The sequence below is a fragment of the Plectropomus leopardus genome, chromosome 11, assembly GCF_026936395.1.
Source record: "Plectropomus leopardus strain MGB_pleo_1.0 chromosome 11, ASM2693639v1, whole genome shotgun sequence".
In the NCBI taxonomy this organism is placed as follows: Eukaryota; Metazoa; Chordata; class Actinopteri; order Perciformes; family Serranidae; genus Plectropomus; species Plectropomus leopardus.
The window spans coordinates 17,435,529-17,454,583 of record NC_142186.1 but is presented as its reverse complement, the minus strand read 5'-3'; the positions used below and the strand labels follow the sequence as shown (position 1 = coordinate 17,454,583).

Genomic DNA, 19,055 nt, shown 5'->3' with positions numbered 1-19,055 from the left:
TTCAAGCAGTACAACTTTTGCAATTAAAACTGCTTGTATATTCATAACTCTGTGAGGAGTAGGTATCCTTTTAAGAATGTCTAATTAGGTAATTGAACTTTCTTTTATTATTATTATTATTATTTAGAGAAAATCATATCCATATATCATATCCCAAAACAGAGCTCTATATTTAAATATATGTAAAAAGTGAATGGTACAAGGTCAAGCATCCCAGACTGCATATTGTAAAAAAAAAACAAAAAAAAAACTTGGTAAAAATGTCCAGAAAACTAGGCTATATACATACATACATACATACATGTATATGTATGTATGTATGCAATAATCATAATTATAATATTGATATATTATATATTTTGTTTCCTTTTCTTTTTTTGTGCTAATTTACAAATAATTTTCTTTTACTTTTTTTTTTACACCAATTTATTTCAAATGTTTTAGTAATTTCTTTTTACATTCTTCATTGCCTTCTTCTTGTGTTTTTAGATGAAATCAAGCAAATTTTCTCGGGTTTCAAAGAGTTAAGGAGATTAAAGGAGATTAGTTGAACATTATGTATAAGACAGATCAACAAATAATTGGTTATAATGAGGCATGGATGTAAAACCTCTTATTATTTACATGCTCCAAAGACTACATTAAAAATAACATCTATCAAACAAACAAACACACACACAAACAAAAAACGTGTAGCATAAACAGACGGACGACTTGGCAAATGTCGATTTTTATAGGCCTTTTATGCAATTCACCAAGCAGGATAATGAAATGTATCATCAAATTCAATAAATTAAAACTGCTTTCAAAATAAACAATATGATCTTTATCGTTGATGTTCATTTCTAAAATATATTTTCCCCGGACGACGTCATCACACAGTCGGCCAGTTAAGGGTAAATTCATTTAAACTCTCAAATGAAAACTGCTAAGTAACGTTAACGGTATTTTCGGGTAGATTCTCCCTTAACATAAACTGACGCAGGAAATCAGCAGGCGATCCGAGCCGTGCATTCTCCATCCATCACCACCAGATGTCTCTCTTCACCAAGCCACGGTGAGGACTCCGTGAGTAAAGTCTGTGATAAATACCCGCAGAAACAGGGCTTGGTTCTGTCAGCCTTCATCCACATAAAATCCCAGGCTGCCATTGGAGAGCCCGTTGGCAAGAGCGAACAGGACGCAGACGCAGGAGATATCCCGACGAACGCAGTGTCCATCACTTCATCTGATGTAACCAGACAGCGCATGTTGGAGGCAGTCATTTAAGAAAAGCAACTTCGTTATTTAAAAAAAAAGAGACAAAAGGAGGCGAGAAAATGGGACATACCGCAATACCTATATTGATGGCTGTATTGTCCTACTGCGTGTGGGAAAACGTCGAGGTAAGAGCCAGACAACCTGCAATCATCTGTACAAATGGCGCATTGTAATTTGGCTGTCTGTTTTTATCTGAATATCGATGTGACTTTTGAACATTATGTTATTATAGTTCATGTCGATACGCCACGCATACAGCTGCCCCTATCTCCATATTGCTGACACGCACCCTTATCTAGGGCAGGTTTAATTTGCAAATGCATCCTCGAGCTCCGACCGGTGTGTCAACAAGAGTAATGACACACAAATGTCCCGCGAAAACGCAGTCACAGTGAGGGGATTTTAAATGCAAATGCTGCAGTAACATATGACTGGAAGCTGCCATTCAGGGACGTACATATCAGAGGCTTCGTGGAGAGGTGGTTTACAGTGTATTCGGCTCGTTGCGTCAAGTCTGGGCCTGTATCGGACATGGAAAACTGTCACTCAGGCCTTTTTGCTCTGTGGAGGGATGGAGATCAAATCCCATCTCATTGCGTCCCATCTGGCCCTGTCAGAGGGAGAAATCAGCCTGCATCCCTGCGTTTTAGATGAGTGGTGCAGCTTTTGAGCAGGATGGAGTCATGCATATTCAACTGATGTTGTTACATTTGGTCTTCATGACTGGATAGCACTGAATAGATTAGGAAAATGTAAAATAACCAGTGAGTATCAGCTAGATTTGCAGTAGATCTTTTGCATCTATTTCTGCATATGTTGCCTTGAAGATGCGTGCAAGAGGGGGTGACTTTGACTTATCATTGGACACAGAGTGCAACATACTAATGAGAGATATGGGGTCATCCTATTGGCATCTGTCTCTATCAATAGCCAGAGAGGAGAGAGTGAAAGTCTCTTGTAGGAAGGGACAGATCAATGGGCCGCCAGCTGCTCCCGCCTCCCGCCTGTCTCATCACGACTCACAGCAGACACACAGTTTGATGGACTCTGCCTTTATTTCTCAATAACTCTTCAGGCACCCATCATCTCTGTAATAAACCCCGAGGCGTGCTGGATGGAGCGTTTGTGTGTAGGGTGGTGTTTGGAGGTGAGCGTAGAGGGGAGGAGGGAGGATGAGTCATGATGTCCCAGCCAGAGCCAGGTCAAACGTACTTTTCCACCTGGAAGCGAGGAGCGAACCAAGCTGCAGTGTCTGAGATGTTGAAATATGGAGCACTGTTGGTTCTGAGAAGTTCCTAAGAGGATTTGAGAGATGTTTATTTATTAGCCATCTTCCACAGTGAGTCTGTAACAGTCATAAAGCCTCTCCTTTCACTCTGAAATAATTTCACTTCTCTAAGAGCCTTAGCGGGATTACTGCTATGCTGAGGAACAGGCTTTAGCTCCATACAAGGAGACCTGCCCATGAAGGTTTACACTGAAGATTATGCTGTGAGAGGGTTGGCTGGCTGGATTACACTGTGGTATTAGTCCTAATAAACTGTCAGCTTCCCTTAATTTACTCAACTTTCATTCAGCTGAAATGTGGAAATTGGATAATTTTGTTTTGATCTCTCTTTTATAGTGTGGTATTCATATTTATCAGTGCACTGGGATAATCGCAGTGTAATCAAATTACACTTCTAGATTGTGTCCTGGATTATTAAAGACCCTTTTAGCAGAAATTCAACTTCTTCCTGTGTTCTGACTGGACAGACACATTGATGCCAGGTTGTCATATACATGTCGGGTCCAGTGAGGCCTTCCCAGGTGACTCAGCTGCAATAGCACTCACTGTACCTGTCGCAGCACCCACAGCATTTAGCTAATTTAACAGTTCTCATACAAACTGTGATTCATGAAAAGACGACAAACGTCCACCTCTATGGGCAGCATGTAAACTTCTACATCATGGAGTCTGACATACATGGAGCTTGGAGAAATTTGAATTGGATTAAAGGTGTTGGGTTTTGCAGCCTTAACATGGGTTACATGAGCGCTTTCATCTTTCATCTTTAATAAGATGTGGATAACATCACAGTAAATCACAGCATGATTTGGGGTAAATATATTTGGGTAGTTTGCCTGCAGATAGTTTATAGAGTATTTTAACAGCTGATTAGCTGAGATGTAACAATGTAAACTCTTGCTTTGTCTGTGTTTAACAGATTATATATATATATATATATATATATATATATATAGTATAGTATATGTGACAATTCACAAACATACGTACATATTCTCAGAATAATTTAGTTTAACTTGAACTGTTCTATTAAATTATTTTGAGAATATTCAGATATATTTGTGAATTGTTACATATCCTCTATAGAGAATAGTTTTGGGTTATATAGAAATCAAATATTATAATATTTATGACCAAATACGTTGATATTGCAGCAATATTGATGGGTTGACCATTGGTGCTTTCACAAAATATTTACACAATGAGATTTTTGATAAATAATCAGTTATGTGGATATAATGACTAAGTGGGTAAAGGCAAAGAAAAGAACACCTAGAACAGTCTGGAAAGTTCAGGAAATTACATCACTGTAATGCAGCCAGTGCCAACAGTTTAACCAAACTCTAGACTCATATCACATTATCAATATAATATGGTTATATCGCCCATTCCTGATAGATACTATATTTAACAAATACAGACAAATTAAATTGGTTGAATTGTTTAATCTCAACTAATAGGTTTGATGAAAGTTACAAATGATCTACAAACAATATATAAGCAGACTGTCCAAATGAACTGTTACCTGACTTTGAATATACATTTTTCAGAGATTTTGTCATATCATTTATCCGCTGAACAAAAAACAGACATTCCTAACTAGATATTTTATCCTTTAGCATTCCTTAACTGCATATACAGTCGATATTGTGATCACCGGTGAAACTAACAATTAGTCCATAAGAATTCCCAAAAAACTCAACTTGACATATTCAGGCATCTTGTTTTGCCAACACTCCAAACCCCACAGGTATCCTTGATTATTTCCATGTCAGTCAACTAAATGATTAATCAACTAAATCTTTCAGCTTTATTGTGATATGAAATTACATATACCATTAAAGAGGATATCACAATATCAGGCAGCCCAATCACGATGTGATTCATTTTCTGGGAAATCGATAGACAAACTGGTTATGGGTACAATAATGTCTTGTTTTGGCTAATCCAAGAATTTAAATAATCTCACAAATCCCACTAGCTCATCACATTGATGCAAAATGTACTTTTACAAATCTGAAATCGTCTTTTAGCAGTTCTGGTCATTAATTTGCAAAGTTGTGTGCAACAGTTTTGTCAAGATACTGGAATTTCCAACTTTGATAAAATACCTTGAAAAATACCGACATGTGATACAATTTTTTGATTCCTCGGGGAAAACTGACAATGAGGGTACACAATTAAAGATTTTTATTTAAGGATGAATATAAAAAGGTTATACCGTGCCAATGATAATTGTTATTTTCTTGTTTAGCAGCAGAGAACAGCAGAATGACTGTATGAACAACAACAAGAGAGAGTGGGGGAGCACAGCTCTTACCCTAGTACTGCAAAAGTGTAAATTTATTTTTGACAACACTAGTATGTAACGGTCTGATACAAATAAAGAAACTGCTTACTGCTGCAGAAATTGTTTGCCAAAATCTCTTAAAAGTTGACAAATCCACAACATTCTGCGGCATATACGTATATCCTCATAGCACCCAGGCCTACTCTTTAAGATCACAAACTTTAGGGAGTCACAATGACATTGTGAATACTCACTTACCAATAAAACAGAAAGCCAGATTGGAGCTAGAGAGCTCAGTTTCTGCTACAACACAACCTTCACACAGGAAAATCTGATTTATGAAAGCAATCACACAAAGATTGTGTTTGTGTGTCGCGATATTGGATAAAAAAGGGAGGCTAGGGACTATAGGTATGCTCAGCTTTAGTCAACCAGCTCTGTATTTATCAAGATAAATGACTGCAGCAGTGTGAACCTGAGCCTGAGCAGTCCAGTCCAGAAGAAAAGTAGACCCAGAAACAACCCCACTGTATCTACAACAGGTTTCAGGAAGTAAAAAAAAAAAAAAAAGCCTGGGAAAGCACGAAGCATAAAGGCAGGAATGGGAGGGAGAGTAAATGGAAGGAAAGAGCAGAAGGGTAGGAAGTGGGTTTTAGTGTGGCTGAAGATTAAAATAAAAACGGTGAGTCATAAAGTCTCTGTGTAACCCCCTCTCACCCTGCTCTTCCACCACTACAGCCCCACCAACAGCAATTTCAGGCCTTGTGCTGGAATAGAGCCACACAGATCCATGCACCTCCCACCCCCATCTGCCTCTCAGTGCAGAAACAAAAGAGGATTTGTTGGGGAAAAAACAAGAAAAAAAGATAAGGACAGCCAGATACACACACACACACACACACACACACACACACACACACACACACACCACACATGCACATAAATACACACACACACACACACACACACACACACACACACACTCTGCCCTACACTCACTTAATTAATTTTAGAGCCAAGAGATAATCGGGTTCCACTAATGGATTCCCGTGCGCTTGCTATTCTCTACTATATCCGTGTGCCAGTGGGCATAAAACGGACCATTTTGTTGTATCACGTTTTTCCCCCTTGTTCTCTGTATCTGACTTCCTTTCCAAGGTTTTTTGAAGTGCAGCACACTCACAGGAGCAGGACCTGGATTAAATCCTGCAGAGTCATTGTGAAATGAGAGCTACACTGTACCCAAGGAAGGGAGCGCTGAAAAAGAGCTCGAGCAGTTGAGCTGTTACTAGAGGTGTGAACGATATTAATGTGCCTGTTGGCCATCTTGCAGTCAAACACATTGAAACAGTGCCTTGTGCTGTGTGGTTCAGAGGGTTATTGGGCGGTTTTAATTTCCATGATCACTTCTAGTTGTTTAGAGTGTAAATGAAGAACGTGTACATTTCTGTCTTCAGGCGTGGAGTTCATCCAGCTTTTCAGCTGAAATGAAATTGACATTAATTGCACGTTTGCACGGCATCCTCCAGATAGGTTCAGGGAGGCTCTGCCAAATCTTGGTTTAGATGATTCAATCTTGTCTTCTTTGAAATATTTCAAATTATGTGTCTCAGCTGGAAAGGGAGTAATTCCCAATTTAGCATTTAATAATGTTTGCTTGCAAGGCTCATCACTTTGTGTCATCTCTATAGCCTGTCATGTATAACCTCATGCACTGCATTTGATGAGTTAATTTCTTTTCTTTGTAGACTGCACTTCAGTTTCTAGGTTACACATGATATAGGAGTCACCTAAACTTCCAGTTTACTAAAAGTTACGTTCCCTTTCATCATCCTCTTCCTGAATGCCACATATATCATATATGTAGATTCATGGGGCAATTTCAAGCCTACTTACAGATCTGATCTGATTGCTTGCATATGTCTGTAAAAGCTGGAGCCCGGATGGGACTGTGTGGTTTGGATGTGTACAGGTGTCTTCTGTGTGTATGGTTGCACATGTCATGAGTTTGCTCAGTGTCACCTAGAGGGATTGAGATACAAGCATCCTGATCACATCCAGCTGTGGCTCCTCTCCAGAGTCTTGCAGGGCAGAGATATCACTGCAGCCCAACGTCTTCACACCCAGCATAACTGCCTCTGTAAGCCTAACGGGTTGGATTTCTGCGGAAAGTTTAATGCCAAGGCGAAGAGAGATGTTTAGTACTGTCGCAGCCAGTGGGAGGTTTCGGAGGAGCCCCCCCACGAAAACATCTGCAGTGTGGTGATAACACTTGTCCTCCATGTTAAGGAGGAAAAAAGAGAGAGAAACAGATTGAGGGCTGGTGGAGGGAGAGAGAGAGAGAGAGAGAGAGAGGGGGATTGCCCTGGCACAGCGGATGATTTGAGAGACAGAGAGGGTGAGGGAGGATAGAGAGTGTAAGTGATGTAGAGCATGTAGAATGTTATGTGGGTTGCAGGGTGGAGTGCATGCTAATGGAGGAACCCAGCCCTATTGCTGCTCAAGCCGAGCATCTGGGAGAGCAGAGAGATCCGTCTCTGTCATGTACATGTATTCACAGGTGGCCTTGAAATGAGACGAGGGGCGGGTGGGGGGACAGAGGCAAGAAAAACCCGGTGGCCAGAGTGGGTTGTATGAAAGTGGGACTGCAAAAAAATCTAATTTCCTTAACGGCCGTGGCTGCAGGGTTTAAAAGAGTGTGGGGTTCTTGGGTCCACTCAGACTGATCAGACCAGTATTAACATTCTACAGGAGAACACGGGCTGCTTTGGAGGGAAATGGATGTAGTTTTTGGCTGGTCGTTTTCACTCCGCCATCATTTGCACAGCTTTGGCTACAAAGTGCACAGCTTTATCAGAAGGACTAAAAGCTCATTTCCAAGACATTAAGCCAAATGTAACAAAGGTAGAGTGGTACTGATGGTCAAAAAACAATAAAATACACACAATTAGGTCACACAGTTACACAGATAGCTCAGAAATACACACAGATTCACCACACACTTGCTGCTTTAAAAAGATGGCACGCTGCAGAAGCTGCATCAATTATTGAAGGCCGTGGAAAGGTCTGGGCTCTCGCTTGTCGACGGGGTTTTGGCACTTGTCACGCACTCTTTCAACGCTCCGATGCCAGTCCTCTCTCTTCATGCTACCTGCTTTTTTTTTGTTACCCCTCCTTTCCCCGCCCTCCAGGTCCACTCCCCAGCCTCGCTCTGCAGAACACAAAAGAAAATCCCCACGCCTGTCTCCTCCTTGCCCCCCATCCCTCCACCCCGCCTCTGCCCCAGCCTCTCCTGCCACATCCCAAAGGCACTCCTTACCCCTCCCCTACCCACCCTCCCAGACACTGCTCCCCCATCTGCCTCAGCAGCTTTCAGTGGCCAGTGACATCTTTCCCTTTTCCTTGTGTATACTGTGATTGTTCTTGAATAATTCATGCTTCAAACTCACCCTTCGTTTTATTCTTTTTCTGCCCTTTGCTGCTCTCTCATTTTTTTCTTCATTCTTGATATTTTCAGACATTTGACTCTGCCTGTCTTTATTTGCTTATGCTGGTTCTCTGCTGTCAGTACACACGGACTACAACGACTATTTTCATTTTCAATAAGTCTGTCTATTTTTTCTCTACTAATGGATTAGTTGTTTGATCCTTAAAATGTCAGAAAATGGACAAAAATGTCAATCAGTGTTTCTCAAAACTAAAGATGATGTTCTCAGATGTCTTGTTTTGTCCACAACTCAAAGATATTCCATCTACTGTCATAGAAGAGTAACAAAAACAAAAAATATCCACATTTAAGGAGCTGGAAACAGAGATATTTTTCTTTTTTTTACCCTTTTCTTAAAAAATACTCAAACCAATTAATAAATGATTAAGTTGACTAACTAGTTGCCAGTTGACTTAGAAATAGCCTAATAATAATTACAAAATTAATCGATTAATTGTTGCAGCTCAACACTACACTTTACTAATACAGTTAAAACTTTTGCCATCAGATACTCTTACAATATGAACCGTTATTTTTGGAGGTTTGTGCTGTACTTTGCTTGTCAGTTGCTCCCATTTTCTGTTAAAAATGTATCGTTGTATTGTAAATGCCAACAGATATAAAGATAGTCCTCACATAAAACTAGGTCTATGCAGTAGAGAGATGACTTTTGAAGTTGGTGCTACATGACCAGAGGAAACAGAGACAAAAGACATTTTTGTTCACAAGGTAGAAACCTACAACTACCAGAATGCAATGCACCGCATGCGACAGATAAATACTCTCGCTGGTGGATGACATAATGAGTCCCCCCTCCCTTTGAACTAACGGTGGCCGGCTGGCAAGAAACAAGTTCAAATTACACTTAGACGGTAAGCTAATACATGGTGTTCAAAACTACTGAGGCAAGAAATATGCAACACAGTAACAGAATCTTTGTTTATAATTCATCAGTGCTAGTTTTACCTTTTGATCTAAGTTTTTCCGGCCTTCGTTTTCACTGTGCAGGAAGCATTATGGCGCCCACTTCCTGCTTATAAATGCCTGCTCTTACAGTTTAGCATGGCACAAAAATTTGTTTCTAAAAACATTTAAGGCTTGGAATAGGAAGTACAGTAACATAATTCTGATATATATCCGATCAGCACTGCTTAGTTTTACTGTTTGATTGGATATCGGTCCTGGTTTCAAAGAGAGAAAGGGATGGGTCTGCCTCCTGATCCACTGTTATACTCTTTGTTTCTGCTGTGGTGGCATGGCTGGCAGGCAATGTGAAATGCTTTTTAACAATCACCAAAATCCTCGTATGAACCTGTCGTGTTCAGCTGTGAGATGTGTTTGTGAGCAGTAAAATTAAAGGAGCAGTGTGTAAGATTTTTAGGGGGATTTAGTGACATCAAATGGTAAGGACTGCAGATTGCAACCAGCTGAAACTTCTCACAGTTAGAATGTGTTCATTGTTCATATGGTTTTTACTTTTTAAGTTACTTTAGTTTCACTTAAAATAAAAAACCATGAATGTCCTTGTCTGTTTTTGTGTTATCTGTTTCAAGCTACTTAATGGCAGTGTAACACAGCAGACTCTGTGAATGAGGATCCACTCCTAGATATAAACGGCTCATAACAAAATCACAATAATTCTTATTTTCAGATAATTATACAATAAAGAAAACACTTAATAAATCATTATCAATTTCTTCAAAATATGTTCCCCTAAATCCTACACACTGGACCTTTAATACTGAGTATTGTGTATTCAATGAGTACTTCAATTAGAAACTTTTTCTATATTTAAAACTGAAATTTGATATTTTCACAAATATGGCAAACAAATGCATTACCAGAAGTTGTTTATTTACCAGGGTGTGTGTTTTCGGATGAAATGCTTTGTACAGGAGTGTGTACTTCAAGCAAAGGAGTCTCAAACATACCATCTGTTCCCCGGAGACAAAATGTTCCCACAGCATTTGACTCAATGCTCAGAATTCAGCAAACCCAGCAAAGATTCTCCAAAGGCTGCCAGCTTTTCACTCTATTTTATACAGTGTACATAGATGGCTTGCCTACCATAAACAACCAGCCCGCTGCTATAAAACAGCTATAGATGATAGAAAGACTCAGGTGCTGCTGTGGCTGCTGCGAATCATAAACAATAAGAGTCAGCCAGTGATGGGGAGAGACAAATAGTATTCCATCCTTGTCTCAGCTCAGGGTCATTGTGCTCGCCGAGGCCAAGCTGTGCCAGTTAACAGCCAATACTCACCCAAGCTCGTCTGACAAATTGGGTACTTCGCATGAATCCTGCCGCAATTTCGGAAAAAAAGTGTAATAAAAGCACAAAGCACAAACGGAGGTTCCAGGCCCCGGTGAGGGGTCTTTTGTGCAGATTGTCTCAATGATTAAACCATTTTCCCTTCAGTTGGACACTCTGTGGAGACTTTATGGCCTGAGGAAATGAGATAACACTAATATTTAATCTACTGAGTGATTCTGCAGCACAGACTGGCAGACTGCACAGCCAGCACGCATTATCTCACCAGAGTGGCCCGGTCTAGAATAACACTGAGAGGGCTAAAGCAAGACAGGACATGTCAGCTTGACATGATCTCAGTTATCATTATTAGTTTTGGTGGATTTGTCAAACTACGCTTTCTAGTGCTACTGAAATGGTAAAATGCCTGTTTTCAATTTGAGGCATACAGACATGCGTGTCTCCATTGACTGATGATAATCAGATGATTCCAATTCAAACATCCCATCTTTTGTAATAGTGCATGTTAGCATACTTTAAGGAGGTCTCAGAAGGAGAAACAGTTGGTGAAGTTGATTGAGCAAAATGGAAAGATAATCAGCTGTGTTGCAACATGCAGGCTGTGCGGCCCTGAAGCGGAAAAAACAGCGGAACATGTGACGAATCGTTTAGTCAGCTACTGAGTCACCACACTGAGATTTACCAAGACGGGGATGATCAAAAACAGTACAATATCATGCTGTCCCTGATAGTACTGTTGTAGTGGGCAAGATTAGAATGATAAATATGGTATACATTGATGCATTATATTATATCGTATCACACTATTACTGAATAGTTATCCAACACTATTTAACACTGGCATGGGCTGGCATGTCTGTTTATTTCTTAATTTGTTTAATGGGGTATAGCTGTAATTTGATATGATTATTGCACATTTGGTTGCTGTTTTTGCTTCAATATAAAAAAGAAAATTCTTGAAGTTTTGATTTTATAGTAGCAATAACAGCAAAGTTGCCAATATAAATTATGACAATAAGTTTTAGGAAAAGGACGATACCTTGTGTTGTCTTTTGCGGCAAAGCTTCAAATATTCACAGATAATTCTCACTGAAGCTTCAAAACCCCCAAAATGGCAATCAGGACACTTCTGGTGATTTCATTTAATGTATGAATAATAAATAATAAATCCATTAGAGAAAAAAAGTGACTACTTTGATTATTACAGAAACATACTATGCATTGCATTCATTCATTAAAGTCATGTTGTCTGACCAAAGATGGCACCAGAGTATTGTTGTTGCCATTGTTGTTTGGATGAAATTATTGTCATTTGCACTGCTATACAATTACATATTATAAGCTTAGTTGAAACATTTCTACAATATAACAGGGGAAAGATTTATATTTTTGCTCGCTCTTAAGAGAGTCAATAAGCCCAACTCAGTAGGGCCCAGTATTGCGTAAGTAATTTAAGTGGCATGTAAACAACCAACAGACAGTGATAAGGAAAGCTAACCAACCGTTAAAGCAATGATCAGCGACCTGCCGAGGATAGAAAGTCAAGGCAAACATATGGGGACTCTTTCATGTGAGGAAGAAAGAGAGAGCGAGGCAGACTGATAACAAGCAAGAGAGAGAGAGAGAGACTGAGTGACATGCTTGAAATTCTGTAGGGAACCAGTTGCTACGGTAACAGGGAAGGTAGCCGGCTCCTGTGGGTGGTGTTACCATGGCAACCACCCTCAGTGGCCAAGTGATGCTGAGAGGGAGAACGTAGAGGAGAGGGCTAAAATAAAAAAAAAGTGTTTACGGGTTCAATGGGAACAAGAGAGACAGAAGAAGAGGACGGCGAGTGAGCAGTAGCTGATGTTTGTTGTGGGAGACGCCAGCCGCTCCATGCCGCGCGCATGTCCATCAAGTTTGTCTTTGGCAGAAACTTGATTCTTTCTTTGCTTTGCACAAGCTGGTCCCAGTGGGCCCCGGCATTTCCTGTTGCTCAATAACAGAGAACCTCATTAACGTGAACAGTAGGCCAGAGACCCTGAGCAGCGAGACACACTCTCTGAGAGACCTGGGAAGAGGTTATCCACTCAATATGTCTTTGCAGTTTGTTGGGCTGGCCATGCTGGGCTCTTTTATCAGCAATGCTGTATACTCTGACCTCTCACTGGGAATTAAAGACCAGTTTGTTCCCACTGTGGCGACACAACATGCCTCTGAAATAAAGCCATGAACCAACATGTTATGAAATGAGTAACATGTCACATATATTTCATTAGACTTGATGCGGTGTATAATGTACTGTATGTGCTATGGATCTGGGGTCTCTACCATTACTAAAAAGATCAACTATTGCTTTTAGCTGTCTGGTCACTCCCCCACTTCAACAAATACATATAATAATGATGATAAATACACACAGCCACACACACCACTCTGCCTCTAATTCACATTTGCTTCACAAGCCTCACACAGCCTATAGTATATATATAACCTCAGAGCCTCATTTCCATAAGATACATCTGCTAGACAGGCTCCCAGGGGAGTTGGCACGATGTGATCAGAATTATGTATGTGCATAAATCAGAGACAGAAGGAAAGAGACATATGAATGTTTTAACCCCCTCTCCATTCTCCCCTTACTGTTGCCACCTCTCCCCCTCTACAGTTACTACATCTTCCGAAAGTCTGTTTGTTTTAATATGTATATTCCATTCAGCATAGTTTTATTTTATTTCCATATAAAAGACTCAGCCATTAAAAATAAGATACAGAATACTCATACCACAGAAACAAGACTGATTAATGCCTAAAATGTTGGGGCTGTACCTGATTCAGAATTGTGTCCATTGAATTGGATTTGGCTGTTTAATACAAATAATTAACTGTTACTTTTTATATATATATATAGTTTTAGAGTTTGAACTGGGTTCTACGGGACGTTCAGGGTGACAGTGATGAAAGTGACGCACATAACACAGTAAACAAGTTAACCCTCTGAGCTAACGCACGCCAACTGCAGTAACAATGCATCAGAAATGTCCAAACATTTTTGCTGACACTAGATATCCAACAAAAGCCAGAGACTGCACTGTATTAAGCTGCTGTAAGCTGTAAATTAAACCCTCACTCTGCAGCTAATTCTGGGGACTGAAAAATTCCCAGAAGTACTCTGCACTAATTGACAGTAAAAAAAAACAAACAACCAGAAAACAAAAAAGATAATTGCTAAACGTGAAGAATCTCATTGCTTATTTGAATCATCACATTGGGGCAGCACTAACTAATTTATACTTCAGACAAACTCCAGACTAACTCTCAGGAGACTGTCTTTTCATTTCCTGTGTGAAACCAAAAGTCAATTGGGTTATTTAAATAACAACATAGTAGTATGCTAGAATGTGTAGCACACTAAGCTAGTGGTGCATGTTACGTTACATAGGTGATGTACATTACGATAGTAACGAATGTACTATTTTAAGCCAAACCACAGTAGGTTTTTTTTTACCTACGTTCTAAGTTTATTTTGAAAAGACACAATGCATGTCTGGAGCATAAATTGACATGCCGTCCCAGAGTGTCCAAAAAAGAGTAACGGGTCATAGTTTGATGTGTAGGACCACGTAGGTATTTAACGAGATGCGAGTGAGACCATGTTGCCATATCCAAAAGAGCTCATAATTTATGAACCTCACAGCCTTTATGTAAACTTGTACCAAGAGATTCAAGTTCCAAAGCAATTTATTGTTTTTCAAGTAATTTGCCATACTGCAAGATGCACTCCAAACTGTTAAAACTGATCAGTCAACTTTTCACTCGATCTTACCATCTATGTACAAAACTCACAAAGTGCATGAAGGGACGGGAAAGTAAAACTGGGGGTGAGATGAGCCGATCCAAAGGAGAATACCCGAGAAGACAGACTTAGGTAGAAACGGGCTGCAGAGACAGTCAAAGGCAGAGTGAGCGGCTTGATAGGCAGCAAAGGCCCAGAGTGTGAGATAAGAAGGAAGCAAGAAGAAACATCAGATCTTATTGATGCTGGCCGCCTGCTGTTTGTCAGAGACACCGTAGAAAGGCAGTCTGTCTTAAAGTGGATCAATTATTACCGTCTTTTAACCTAAACATGCCCTCAGTTAGGCTTTGAGATTCCCTTAATCTACTTAAAACATGCTCAAGGGCATTATGTTATTGCTTTAAGAGCTCCAGTCTCCTCTCCCCCCTCACAAAACACACACATGTCAAACACCTTGTTCTAGTATGAATGAAGCTATCATCTGCATATATGTCCATGGTCTGACACTGAAAAAACATGAAACATCCCAATCTCCATTAACCTGCTAAATTCAGGATTAGGTTCTAGGGTGGATTAGCATTTCCAGAGATCCAGCTCAAAGCCAGGCTGTCATTTGTTTAAATGAAGGGGCGCTTTTTTATAACATTCAAAGGAAGCTAAAATGAAATGCAGCCCTTTTTCTGTTTTAGGATAATGATGATTTGATATATAATGCATTTTTATTATTAAAAATGCTGTTTTGATTCAAAGGAGAGGTTTTGAATTATGTGGGAGAAAAGGCAATAATAGTTTTGAGAAAATAATCATGTTTAATATGACATGGACTTGCTAATAGAAATTTGAACCTTTGAATCTCAGATATGACTAAAGCCTTTTGAATGTATTTACCATATAAATACAGATTTGGAGAGCTTGTTTGCATTGTGTCAATCTCAAATCTGCCTTGCAGAAAATCCCTGATTCAGTGGCAATTGTGTTGACATTAGGATGTTTCCGATGGACCTGCAGTGCTCAAATCTCCGCTAAGCCTTTGATTCCTTCAATCCCCTGAGGTAGCTCTTCAGCTTGAAATCATATCTGCAGGCTCACAGTGTTTGGCATTAACATGTTGGCATCCCCATGTTGTGTTGCTTAACTGTGAAGGAGGTTCAGCAGTGTTATGTAACAGCAGAAATTCATCAACAATACTACCAGAAGACAAAATCACTTCAGTTCGGCTGTGTGGAAGAAGCTTTCTGGAATTGGTGTTTTTCTGGCGTGATTTATTTATGAAACATGAAAGTTACGAAATTGTTTGTCTCCCACATTTCTGCAGAAGGTGACGGCAAAGACAGGATCGGTAAAAAGACAAACTACGCTTTGTGTCTTTGTCCTTTCTGGAGTGAAAACATGCACAGTGTGGCGTCATTATGTGGTGTGACTCAGAAGAGGCATTTGCTGAAATGTGGGTGGAACGGAGAGGAAGACACTACGTACAAGTTCAGCCAACTCTAAGCAGCACAAGTTTCACAATCACTCGTTTCACTGGAATATTGTTGATTACAGCCTTTCCACAGAACTGGGAACATCACGCATGAAATGAATCTGTGGGAGTTTCCTGTTTAGTTCTTCTGATTGCACTGGACATTTCTGACAAGTTTTGCCACGGACGCTTCTGAAAGGCAGGATATTAAAAAGACAGAGCTCACAGGACACATATCTGTAACAATACTGCCAGCACAATAATAAATCCAGGTGTGTGTATTATGGAGTGTGTTATAAAGAGAAAAAGGTTAAGAGAGAAGCAGGATGCATGTGAACTAGGCTCGAGCAGAATCTGCTATTTCGTACCTTCCTGAAATTTCACCAGTGTGCGGTATATGACTGTATTTGTGCGTGTGCTACCCCCACCTCCCGTACAAAATGTCAAAAAAGGCAGTATTTAATATATTTTCCTTATTAAACACCTTATTCAAGTTTCTTGCTTTCAACAAACTAAGACTAACTTAATTACCTGACAACTCTTGTAAAACCCACTTCATTCAAACTCAACATAAAATAAAATCACCGAAACCATCTTCAGAAGTCTTGTTAGTCATCTAAATAGAAAATCCACTGTTCCAACAATCATCACCTCTGGCATGGTCACAATAAACTCTTAATTCAGCAAGGTAGATATGAAAATATGCTGTACTTCCCGCGGTCTCTCTCGGCCGTTTACAGTCCTGTAACCATTTTCCCGCCACCTGCAGTCACCATGTCTGTTGGCGCAGCCGCCTGCTCCACCAGTACACTGACCTCTGGTGGTTCATAGCGTGCACTACATCGCCTCAGTACAGCATCTCCGTGTCACTTTTAATGAAAGAGCAGCATCTGTGTTTTTGACGGCATTGAAAATCATGCCATCAGGATTTCTAAATACCGGGGTATACAGTCACACCGCTCAACCCTAGTGTGAACATGATATTTATCATGAGTCATGCGAGTCCCAGCTGGGAAAGGTGAAGTGTCTGTTCCTGTTGGTATGGAGCCTCTGTTGAGTCCCATGTTGCTATCATACCTCAGGGAAATCTGTATCGAACTAAGGTCATGTGATTCTAGGAGGAGTTAGCAACCTTTACAGAGGAGAGAAATCAGTCTCTTACCTTCAGCTGCAGCAGCCTAGTTGAAAAGATACAGGCTGAAACCTTGAGAAAGAATATATCTAGAGGCCCCAGCAGGCACAGCTCTGAGTAAACATGGTCTTTATGAAATGGTTGGCACTGCCACCCTCCAGATCTATGGAGTCTCTTGCAGTGATGCCATCTGACATACACTGTACTTTAAGCTATATTTGAAATTAAATCAAATATTGGGAGCTGCTTTTGGCTGCTGTTTCAGACCTAGATGAACCCTAGTGATTATGGGGCCATCTGCTCCCAGTGTGCCCAGCTGGAGGCTGGACCACTGTAATCTGGACTGATGATGCCTGACTTAGAGAGGGCCATGATGTATGCATATCCCTGCAACCAAAAAGCCTCTGTCGTCATGGTTGGTAACCAAGTATTGAAATTAGGTATTCAGTTTAGTATTCAGTAACTAATTTTACAGCCATACTATATGTGGTTTATAGTAGGAAGACATAAAACACAATGCAATATTTTCCACTCTGCCCATCAGTGTCTTCTGAATAGAAAATTAATGGCTTCAATTAGCCATTAGTCAGAGATGTATAATAATGAGTGTCAATGTGCTGAGCTAACCTGCTCTAACCTCCTTTGTCCCCTCTGCACCATGAGAGTCTGGCAGACTAATGTTGCTATTCCCTAATAACTACATGCCACACCAGGAAGAGGCCTGATGGAGCCTATGAATAATTAACCAACATGATTACAATGATGAATGCTCCCAAATCTCTCTGGCCATTTAGCACTGGCCTAGGGAGGGAGGCCAAACAGCAGAGTGTCAGGCATTGTGTGAAAGCTGTTGGGGAGGGAGAAGGGAGACAAGAGAGATATGAAGGATAGGGTGGCCGGGGTGGATCGAGCTCAGCCTTGAGAGGAGGAGAATATATAAAAAGAGTGAAGGAGGGGCCCGGAGAGCAGGAAGACACCCACTATTCAGCCATCTGTGCTGCAGAGAAGCATTGAGACGTGCACAGGAAGGCCTTTTTGTGTGTGTGTGTGTGTGTGTGTGTGTGTGTGTGTGTGTGTGTCTGTGTGTGTGTGTGTTTGTGTTTCATAGATGCATGGGTTATGCATTGATGAGGCCTATTTGTACGTGGGTGTGTTCTCTACATGAGCAATGGAAGGTGGCCAGTGCACAATGTTATACTGTTCAGGAGCAATCCAGGCTTTTCTTACCAGGGATGACGAAGCTTATAATTTGTGCAGCAGATAGATTTAATAGTGACTCAATTGTTTTTAAGTGTACATATCACTAGCAAAAACATAATGGTATTTCTTTGGATATATAAAATGACTTGGAATTATGTACTGCAACACGTGTTGTATTGAGAGCAAATGTATACTGTAAAGGAGGGGCCGCACAATATAAAATTTTTTAAATTAGTTTGGTGAAATAGAGAAACTTGTATTCAAAAGCAGTGCAGTTGCATTTCTCTGTTTAATAAGTGAAATAGGAGTAAGAACATTACCTTTGTTGACATTTTGTGAGAGCATATTGTTTATTTGTCAGACTAAAAAAGCTAGAGCTTGTGGAATGCAGCGAATTAATCGTTTGGGAGGGGTCGCGCTCCTCAAAAATACCGTCATATACTGTATACACTGGTGAGAATTTAGGAAGGTGTGATGGTGTGAAAAATAGATACTGCCCAAGCCTAGAGTATACAATATGTATGTTTATATACCACAAGTAATAGCATTATTGTAATATTCAATGACGTTATCGCATATGGGATATTTTCTTCATATTGTGCAACCCCATATACAAGTATCTTTAAGACCACTTTGCTTCCTCATGCACCTTGCAAGTAGGTGAAGGTGCACCATAACCCCTATTGTAATTTCTTAACCATCCAGATGGTGCCTGGTATAATTTCTTCTCTATGTTCAAGGCACAGGTAGATTAGATAAACAAACAGATCAGTTATTTTGTCTTTGTGATGTATGGCTGTTTGATTACGTTGTCACTACATGGTGTTTTTCAGTTGGATGGGATATCCCAGATCCCTGTTGCTAAATAGGGATTAGCTCCTCAGGG

The 19,055-nt window shown here is 40.3% G+C and overlaps 1 protein-coding gene across 2 annotated transcripts in view; it reads left to right on the top strand.

Annotated features, from left to right (window-relative positions):
- Window positions 1-1,117: 1,117 nt before the first annotated feature.
- Window positions 1,118-19,055, top strand: part of aplp1 (amyloid beta precursor like protein 1) — a 40,572-nt gene continuing 22,634 nt past the window's right edge. For both annotated transcript variants that reach the window (XM_042490513.2, XM_042490511.2), the window contains exon 1: window positions 1,118-1,385. In XM_042490513.2, the coding sequence (XP_042346447.1) occupies window positions 1,320-1,385 (66 nt within the window). In that variant the 5' untranslated portion in view covers window positions 1,118-1,319. The remainder of the gene's footprint in view (window positions 1,386-19,055) is intronic.